Source organism: Desmodus rotundus, chromosome 7 (genome assembly GCF_022682495.2).
Source record: "Desmodus rotundus isolate HL8 chromosome 7, HLdesRot8A.1, whole genome shotgun sequence".
Taxonomy (NCBI): Eukaryota; Metazoa; Chordata; class Mammalia; order Chiroptera; family Phyllostomidae; genus Desmodus; species Desmodus rotundus.
Window position 1 is genome coordinate 130,278,071 of NC_071393.1, and position 10,663 is coordinate 130,288,733.

A 10,663-nucleotide genomic window follows, 5' to 3' on the forward strand; every position below is an offset into this window, starting at 1 on the left:
AATTAAATTTATCCCTGTCGTTCTGCAGTAAAGGTGACTGGCCTATATGCGGCCACTCCCTAGGGAATGGCGCTAGGGAATGGAAATGCGCCAACCCAGAAACGCCCCAGGAAGCCGGTTACCTGGGAGGTTTGTGGGAAAGAGCGCAGCCTGGGGCTCATGGGTTTCGGTTTGTGACCCGCATCTCTGCTGCCTTTTGGCGACTGAGCCTCAGAAGTGGCATCTGGGCAGCAAATGCAGCTCTGCTGGGGTCAGAGGACCTCAGAACGGGAGGGGCACACTGTTTATTTCCTGTGCATTGCTAACGTCTCATTCGTCCACAGGCCTGCTCCCACCTAGAACTCAGTGGGATTTTCCACTTTCCCCAGGAAGAGCACTGTCCCTGTGGCTTTGTTGACAATCAGCAGCAGGAAGGACCGATTGAAGCAGATGGACTGAGACACGCCATCGTTGGACTTGACCGTGAGCTTGGTGGCGGTGGCTGCTGCGGCCTCGGTGCCCTCCTCCCGGACGTCCAGCACAGCCTTGTGGGCAGCCTGCCAAGGGAAGGACGACATCAACACTTTTCAGAAACTGAGAGTCAGTGTTTTGTCTGGGAATGGGGATACCCGACCCCCACCTCCATTGGCTTCAAGATTCCACGACACGCCTGGCATGGGATTTGTTCAGGTGTGGCTCTGGGTGCTGCTCCCGGGCAGTTGGCCCTTAGGCATGGAGATGAATGGTTACACATACAGCCCAGAGAGACCTAGGTTTGGTCCCAGCTCTGCCACTTATTGTGGCAAAAGTTATTTAGATGCCGCGTGCTTCCCTTTCCAAATCAGGAAAAGGCTGGAAATAATTGCCTATATCCCACAGGGTTATTTGGTGAATTAAAGGAAACCCTGTGAAGCGCGGACACCGGAGGAAGCGCTACAGTTGCCGCACAGGAGACGCAGGTTGGGTGTTCCTGAATGTCGCATCCCCACTCGTTCTTCTGGGGAAGAGGTTCTCCACCGGGGCTCCCGTGCTGCGAAGCTCCGGGCGCCTGGGGCCCCTCGACAATGGCGGCCATTCTTTTCCACGTCTGCCTGTGGGATCTCCCTGCATCCTTCCCTGACCCCAGTGACCAAGGTCCCCTTCAGTGGCCCAGGACCACCCCTGACCATTATACTCTGTCATCACAATAAATTTTAGGTCAGGGATCAGAAACCCGTATGCAGACAGGGGTAAGACAGGTAACCCCAATGGGACAAGAAGACCTCTCGTAAGGGCTTGGGGTCCACAGGGAGCCCTGAGGGTACCCTCTGTCTAAAAGGGGTGCTGACAGCCCAGCCCCAGTCGATGGCCACTGTGCAGGGGCCTGGACTCACTGTGTGGGAATTGGGTCAATGAGTTGTTTCAAGAGAATCAGACATCTAAATTTTTAGGTCTAATATCCTACATTTTAGAAGTCAGATCTCTCTTTCCCTGTTTATCTTTTCTTTTCTTTCTTTTCTTTTTTTGGACTAAGGTCCCATGAGCAGCCATGTTATAACCTTAGCGTGAGAACCTGGGCTCCAGGGACGTGAGGTCCGGGGCCAGGTGTGCCCCTGCCTGGTTCTCCAAGGGCTGCAGTTGAACCTCAGGAACGCTTGTTGGACAAGGGAGAAAGGGTGCCCGTGCCTCAGGGGTATGATGGCCATAAAGCATCAGGCTGGCAGCCATGTGACTCGGCCCTATTTCTGCCTCAGAGATGTCACTTCCCCTCCTGGGGACTCTGTTTCCTTGTCAGGGAGAGGAGAGTGCTCGATTAGTCAGTCTCCACGGGCCCTTCCAACTCAGGCTCCCATGCAAATATTCTCAGTGACCAACTCACTTTGGAAACTTGCAGGGACTCTCTCTTTGTGATTCCAGAAAAATCAGCATTTTTGTCAAAAGCATCCCGGATGCCCATCTTTGGGAGAATGGTTTCCAGGTCATAGGAGGTAGAAATGGAAAATTTCGGAATGAACACCTCTATCCACCTGTGGAGAAGGGGAAAGAAGGGGTGAGGTCACAGGCCCTGGGCCCCCATCTCTGCTTCTAGCTGGCATTTCCGTAGGCTCTTCTCCCACTGGTTGCTGCTTAAGGGTCAGCCCAGCTTGCTCTGGGAGTAAGCCCGCTGGCTGAGCAAGTTCAGCCCTGAAGACGTAAGACATGAAAAATAGGCCCCTCCTGAAATAGGGGACAGAGCAGAGAAGGGGGCTCAGCAGGGAAGCCTATGGCAGAGACCGTTGGGATGCGCTGGGTGGTGACAGAAGCGAGCTGACCACCCCTGGACCAGAGTGCCACCCACCAACCCTTCTTGAGACAAACCCGGCTAAGCTCCGAGAGCGGCAGAGTCTGCATGTGGCTAGTGCCAACAAGGAACTACACTTTAAATTTTATTTAATTTTAATTAAAATAACCACATGTGGCTGGTGGCTGCCATGCCAGACAGCACAGCTCTGGAGTTCGGCATACTTTTCCCTCCTCTGCAATGGTTTCCCTGAACCGAGAGTGAACAGCCCCCCTCTCTGAGCATTCACTCTGTGCCAGGCCTTGTGTCAGGCACATTCCTGACCGTTATCTCCATTTTAGTGCTGGGAAAGCTTAGTGTTAGTGTTTCGCCCAAGGTCACGTACTTAATGAGTCACAGAAATGAAAGCACAAAAGCGCTGGACGGACACTTCATTGATGGACTTCTGTGACATCCAGCACACGGACAGCTCTCTCTTCCCTGCTTTGTGCTGGGCAGGCCATCTTCACCTCCTCTCGGCTGTCCCTGTATAGACCCTCCACCCCCACCTGCAGCCTCTGCCTCTCTCCAGCCCTGGTTGCTGTCTTAGGAGAGCATAAGACGGTGAAGCACTGTATCGTGTCCCTTGGTCCCCACCTTTACGTCTGTACCGTTGCTGTTTCCTTTACCAAGTCTGCCCTTTTCAATCCTCTATGTGCTACCTGTACCTTCATGTTCTGTCCATACCTGTGCCCGAAGGCGCCCCCTCCTTGAAGGCTTCCATCAGCCCCAACTGAAAGGGACCTCTGTCCATAAGCTCCTCAGCAGTCCGCCTGCCTCTGCAGGGCATGCGCCTTTGTCCTTCTTGAATTACAGTTATCGCTGAGCCTGTCCTTTCTCTCCTAGATGATGCCCACAATGCCAAGAAACGGTCTTCCCCCACCCTTGGCTGTACACCATCACCAGCCTCAGGCCCCAGCAAACTGACACAAGTGCCCACCTCTCCTGGAGAAAGTGGCTCCATTTCCTCAGTGTCCTGGATGACAAGGACTGTTCCAGCTGCCTCATCCTGCCCTGGGTGGGGAGGACAAAGAAGGCCGTAGCGTCTCCACTGTAGTCCATCTGCAGCACAGAGCAGTTCAGCTCCGGGTCCACCCCGAAAGCAAATTTCTCCACCTGGTGCATCATGGGGACCTTCACAGTGGTCTTGCCCACCAAGAACGGGTATCTGCTGCTTGTATACACGGGGTCAAAGGGCTTCGCCCACTTGGCTAGCACAAAGAGAGAAGAGAGGTCTTTATGTCACAGTGCAGTTAGTGAGGGAACGACAGCCAGGCTGATAAGGTGAGGACCTCTGAACACTCTCTCTGCCACAAAAAAAAAAGAGAGAACTGCCAACAACAGTTGAAATTAACTTTTTCAGAGCTCTAAAAATTGACCAAATGCTTTCAGCAAAGTGGGGAACAATTTATTAAAGAAAAACAGCTAAATTTTGGTAAGAACAATCAGCTTTGTGGCATTTCGACTTGCCCTAGTTCCAGTCCACCCTACTCCCCCTGCGCCAGCTCTGTGGCAGCCTTGGAAAGTAAGAGCCTGCATTTTCAGTGAAATTCGGCAACCCAAGGGCTCCGAAGGATAAAAATGGGGCTGGAACCCTTCCAAAGCCTCATTCCCGAAGAATTGTCCTCATTTGAGCTGTCTTGTGCTTCCCTGGGAGGCATCACTTGCAAAGCTGTCTGTATCTGATCTGATTGGGAGCTCAACCAAGGCAAAAAGCCATTTCCTTGGGGAAAATTAGTCAAAAATAGTTACAGGCACTGATAAGTTTTGCAGCTGCCTGAGGAAGTAGCTAACAATCAACTAATCAAAAGACTTGACAGGACAGGCTGGGGGTGAGGGTGGCGGTGGCATCTGCGAAGATGACAGAGTGAGGATCTCTGCATATTTACCCTTTCATAAAGTCAAAAAAGAAAAAAAAAAAAACCCTGGCAGAAATAGAGTCAGCTTTTTCAGAACTCTGGAAATTAACCAAAGGCTTGCAGCAGCCTGGGAAGAGTCTATTCAAGAAAAGTGGCTGAATTTCGATGAGAATCCTAAACTCTGTGGCACTTTAACTTTGTGTTAGTCTCACCCTCTACTTTCTAGCTCCGCAGCAGCTCTGAAGAATTGCAGACTGCATTCCCAATACCAGAGGAAGAGGAGCAGATCTGAAGAAATTTCAAAGCCCCATCCTCAAAGATTTATAACTATTTGACCTGTCTGATAGTTTCCTGGAAGACCCCACTTACAAGGCTGATCAGAGCTCACTCGGTGCTAAAAGCGTTTCTCCCCCAGGTCAGGGAGTACTTGTTAGGAACAACCGTAAGCAAGTGTTGTAGCTTCATGGTTGCCCGGATGAAGATAACAGAGGGGACAAACAGTAGACTAATCAAAACATTTAAAAGGAAAAGCGGAGGGAAAAGATGTCCATAGAGACTTTGGAAAGTTCCAGTACACCCTGGGCTTGTGGATGCTGCATGTGTGTGTAATGCATACGCATATTTGAAAAACAACGAGAAGGCTCCAGTTCTCAGCTCTGGCTGACCTGGGAGGTCCGCACAGACAGAAACTGAATGCTGGATCAGAGCTAGAAACTGCCTTGACGAGTGCTGATGGCACACCCCATGATGCACCCAGAGGCCCCTGACAAAGACCGGGGGATTTATTTGTCCCAGGCATTCCAGAAATCTCTGCCCAATCATGGCCGTCTGTGAGAAAGTACGACTTTAAAGATTGGTTCAGAAGAATCACTGAACAACCAACTACTGCAACAAGCAGCGACAAACTTCTGGGAGAGGGAAAGAATCTGATTTTCAGAGTTGCCACATTACATTATTGTTAAAATCCAGCTTTTATTAAAAAAACAATATTCAGCATAAAAAGAAACAAAGTATGGACCGTACACAGGAAAAAAGCAATCTACTAATGTCAGAAATGAAGGAAGGAATCCCAGCATAGATCCTATGGACATTAAAAGTAAAACAAAGAAATGCTATGAACAGCTCTGTGCCCACGAAGCTGACAACCTAGATGAGATGGTCCAATTCCTGGAAAGACACAATTCGCCAAAACTCACATAAGAAGAAGTAGAATGTGAACAGGCCTACACCTATTAAATAAACTTACAATGTTCAATAACTTTCTTTTTGTTTCAATGTTCAATAACCTTCAAAAATAAAAAAGTAACCGGCAGTGATAAGCTTTGCAGCTGCCTGAGGCAGTTGCAAAAAAAGCGCCAGGTCCAGATGGAAAGGAGCAGAGGGAATACTTCCTAACTCATTCTATGAGGCCTGCATTACCCTAATACCAAAGCCAGATACAGACACTATAAGAAAACTCCAATATTTCTCATGAACATTGATGCAAAAATCCTCAACAAAATATTAACAAATCAAATCTGACTGCATATAGAAATAATTATACACCACAACCAAATGGGGTTACTCCAGGTTTGCAAGGCTGGTTCAACATTTGAAAAATCAATTAACATAATCCATCACACAAATAAGCTAAGCAAGAAAAATCACATACTCACATTTTAGATGTAGAAAAAGCACTTGACAAAATCCAACACCCATTTATGATAAAGCAACAACAACAAAACCTTTTAATAAACTGGAAATAGAGGGGAACTCCCTCAACTTGATAAAGAATTTCTACAAAAAACACTTCCACCCACCGTGGCATTTAACGGTGAGAAACTCTAAGCTTCCTCCCCTCCCCCCCATGGTCAGGTACAATGCAAGAGTGTCCCTTCTTACCGCTTCTTTTAAATACTGCACTAGGAGTTCTAGCCAATACAACAAGTCACGAAGAGGGGAAAAAATGTTTACAGATTGTGCAGAAAGAACTAAAACTCTCTTTGTTTGCCGATGACATGACTGTCTATGTAGAAAATTCAAAAGAATAAACAAAAGAATTTCTGGAACTAATAAGTGATTATAGCAAGGTTGCAGAATACAAGATCAATATATTGTACAAAAGTCAATCACTTTTATATATACCAGCAATGAACAAGTGGAATTTGAAATTAAAAACAGTACCATTTAGCATCTCCCCAAAATGAAATACTTAGGTATAAATCTAACAAAATATGCACAAGATCTATAAGAAGAAAACTACAAAACTCTGATAAATAAAATCAAATAACTAAATAAATGGAAAGATATCCTATGTTCATGGATAGAAAGGCCCAATATTCTTAAGATGTCAATTCTTCCCAACTTGATTTATAGATTTAATGAAATCTCTATCAAAATCCTAGAAAGTTATAGTGTACATATTAACAAACTGATTCTAAAGCTCATGTCAATTTGCAAAAGGCCCAGAATAGGCAACACAATATTGAAGGAGAAGAACAAAGTTGGCAGACTGACTCTAACCAACTTCAAGATTTACTATAAAGCTCCAGGAGTCCAGAGAGTGTGGTACTGATCAAAAAATAGACAAGTAGATCACTAGAACAGAATGAGAGCCCAGAAATAGACCTAGAAATATAGTCACCCGGCCTTTGACAAAGGAGCAAAGGGCAACACAAAGGAGCAAAGACGGTCTTTCCAACATACGCTGCTGGAATAACTGACACCCGTATTCAAAATAATGAGTCCAGACACAAACCTTATACTCATCACAAAAATTAACTCAAAATGGCTCATAGACATAAATGTAAAACACAAAACTATAAAATACCTGCAAGATAAAATAGGAGCAAGCCTAGATGACCTGAGGTATGGCAATAATGATTTAGGCATCACACCAAGGGCATACTACATAAAAGAAATAATTGATAAGCTGAACTTCATTAAAATTCAGAACTCCTGGTCTGGAAAGACATTGTTAAGAGAATGAGAAAACAAGCCACAGACAGCAAGAAAATATTTGTAAAATATACATCCAACAGAGAACTGTTACTCAAAATGTACAAAGAATTCCTAAAACATAATAGCAAACAAACAACTGGATTTAAAAACTGGAAAGGCCTTGACAGACACCTCATCAAAGAAGATATACAGATAGCAAACAAACATATGAAAGTATATTCTGCATCGTATGTCATCGGGGAAATGCAAATTAAAATGAGATACCAGTGCACACTTATTCAAATGGCGAAAGTCTGGAACACTGACACCAAATGCTGGCAGGGACGTGGAGCAACAGAAACCCACTCACTGCTACTGGGAACGCAAAACGGCACAGCCACTGTGGAAGTGTTTGGTGGTTTCTTTCAGAACCAAACCTCTTCTTGCCACACAATCCCGCAATCATGCTTGGTGTAAGGAACTGAAGACGATGTTTACGGAAAGACTGGCACATGCCGTATGGCTCTGTTCTGCGGAATGTCCAGAATAGGCACGTCTGCAGAGGCAGAGAGTAGAGGACTTGGTGGTGGGGAAAGAGCAGGAGCAAGGAGCGACTGCTAATGGTGGCGGGTTTCTGTTTGAGACGATAAGAATGTTTTGGAATTACATAGTAGAGGTATTTACACAATCCTGTGGATATGAAATCAAGTGACTATAACCAAAAACCAAGCCCCACTGAAGTGTGTACTTTAATATGGTGAATTTTATGGTTTATGAATTACAGTTCAGTAAAATTAAGCTAAAGGAACAACATATATTAAGTACAGGAAACTTAGTAGGAACTTGATGCACATTTATTATTTTCCCCTTTCCTCCAACCTTGCAGAATGGGTGGATAAATGGGTAGATGGCTGCATGAGAGGAGGGGGAGAGGGAGGGAAGGAGAGAGAGCAGAGAGAGGGAGGGATGGCACAGTGTGTCCCTGGCAACTCTAACTGGGGAGTCCAGGTGCTTCACCCATAAGCACAACCCTTTGAAGTTGACTTTATCTTCCATCCAGTTAGCATAAGCCTGGCTCACACCAGGCACTCAATACATGGTTGATCTTTCAAAGCAACACGCTTAGAATCACGCAGAAAATCAGGGCAAAGGTGGAATTCAGCCCTGGCGTTGTCCCGCGCTAAAGCTGAAGCTCATTCAGGTCAACATGGTGTTTCTGTAAACAACTGTGAAGCTCTAGACAGACGCACAGGGGGTGTGCACGACAGTTATACTGGCCCGTCTGCACTTCCGCATCTATGAAAGTGTTCTCACCTCTGGATATGCTTCGTTTTTTATTTTTAAATCACTGTTTACATTCAGTATTATTCTGCATTGGTTTCAGGGGTACAGCACAGTGGTTATGCAATCGTATCGTTTACGAAGTGACCTCCTGATATTTCCAGTTCCCATCTGGCACCGTACACAGTTGTCACAATATTGTTGACTATATTCCCCGTGCCGTACTTTGCGTTCCCATGACTATTCTGTGACTACCAATCTGTGCTTCTCAATTCCTTCACCTTTTTCTCCCAGTCCCCCAGCCCCACCCCTCTGGCAACCGTCAGTCTGTTTCTTAACCTGGGTTGTCAGAGAGCTCTGTGTCCCATTTCAAAACCTTCAGGGGGCAGTGGGGCAGCTACTGGTGGCAAGAAATGAGGTTCTTTCTCCCAAACTGATTTCTAGAAAACTTTTGTGTCCCATGGGCCGCCTACCGAGCCCCATGTTAGCCCCTCAGGACTCATAATCAGGCTGTGAAAGATGAAACTGAACGAGTCCCCACTGTAATTGATAAACTGAAGCTAAGAGAGGGACATGAGATAGCCAAGGTCAGACACCAGCTTGCTGCAAAGCTAGTTAGAACTCAGCCGGTTAGAACTTGGGCCTTCCCACTGTCCCACCCTGCTCCCCAGGGTTTGTCTAGCTTCCTTACTTGACTGGGGGCTGGGGTGGGGGGAGGGAGGAACAGAACGTTAAAATTGGAGTCAACCTCTCAGAGCCTTACCTTTAAAGAAAATGTAGTTCACCAGGACCATGGCTGTCTTAGGTTCAAGGTCTTGGATCAAGTCTACAACCTTCCCTTTGGTCTCCTTCTCCACATAGCTGTTGATCCTCTTCCGGGCTGTAGAGGTGTTGGAGAAATCTGTAGAAAAGACTTCCGACTCATACAGCCTCCTAACATCGTTCAAGAAATTGGTCTGCAGCTGCAGCCCCTTTTTGATGAAGAGGACATTCCCCATTCTCAAGTCCAGGTCTTTGCTGGGGACTCGGAGTGAGTGGACCACGTGCTGGAAGCCCTGCTGAATTGTGGCCTCCGGCGTGTGTGTGAGGTTGAACCCCAGGCTCTGAAGGATCTGGGTCTTGGTGGCTGCGTGGGCCCCCAGGGCGAGTGTGGCCAGAGAGGCAGAGATGCTCACGGGGGAGAAGAAGATGTTCTGGCTCGGGGTCTTTGAAACCAGCCGCTGGTACAGGCGGAAGGCGAAGTTGGTGTTGCTGGAAGATACCTGGGAGGCAGGGATGTCCTTTGTGGAGGATGGACAGGGGGATCCTTTGCTGGGCAGACTGGACGAGGACACACAATAAATTGAAGCACAGAAGCTAACGACTAACAAAACTTGATGAAAGGAAGATGCCATTTTGGAGCGAGGTAAGTCTGCAAGAGAGGAAAGAACCATTGAGCGGAAGTACGCTGAGGGTGCAGGCCCGAACGGAGACCTTACAACACTGACCTCATTTGCAGTTGAATGGGGACAAGCAGTACAGTTAACAGATTCCATGGAATCTCAGCCCCTGGGGGCTGGAGGAAAAGGGGTCAGGGAGCCTGGGAGACGACCTGCAGAAGCAGAGGCCTCGGGCAGCTGTGGGTAGACTTGACTCCAGGCCCTGGGACCCACTGAAGGGTTGATGCGGAGGCCAGCCTCAAACTGAACGGAATTGTCAAGGGCTGTTCTGGGAGCTACACATGTCATTCCTTGCGCTTCCCACCTCCAGCCCATTGCAGTTCATCATATAGGAGCTCATTAGTTGCTGGTGCATTTACCTGGGCTGGAAGAGCAGTTACACCAGGGGCCTGACCCAGGGTGGACGGGGACAGAGGGAGGAGGAACATGGCACTAAAACCCCGACTGTCTCCTATTTGATGAGCTCTGGAACTGGCTCGGGTTTCAGAAAGCCATATGGGACATGGGGGGTCTGCAGTACACCTGTGACAAGCTGGGGGTCTGCTGTGCTAATGTGGATAGTAATGACTGATCGCAGCACTTGATCTGGACAGCCAACCGGAAGTCAGAGCCTAAGCAAGACCATTTGTTTTTTCCACAACCTCAGAGAAATAAATTATGTTTAAAGAATGCAGCCTTGTGCAATCACCCTTGCATTGTGTCACCTCCTCGAGTCTCACTTTCCCCATCTGTGGATGAGGGTGGCTCCGAGGAAAAAGTAAGACAGTCTGTATATGCCCAACATGGTGTTTGGCTCACAATGCGCATAGGAAGTGGGGTGGAGGGACAGGCATGCCCCTGTGTGATAAGGGATGAGGTTGATGGAAGGAAAGGGCAGCCTTGCCCTA

At 47.5% G+C, this 10,663-nt stretch overlaps 1 protein-coding gene across 1 annotated transcript; it reads right to left on the reverse strand.

The window, feature by feature from the left end:
- Positions 1-238: 238 nt before the first annotated feature.
- Positions 239-9,970, reverse strand: SERPINA9 (serpin family A member 9). The gene is made up of 4 exons (XM_024568490.4): positions 9,101-9,970; positions 3,219-3,489; positions 1,838-1,985; positions 239-536 (listed from the first exon to the last, which is right to left on the reverse strand). Exons 1-4 carry the CDS (start codon positions 9,870-9,872, stop codon positions 336-338), a joined length of 1,392 nt encoding a protein of 463 aa, XP_024424258.3. The 5' UTR covers positions 9,873-9,970; the 3' UTR covers positions 239-335.
- Between the last annotated feature and the right edge of the window lie 693 nt (positions 9,971-10,663).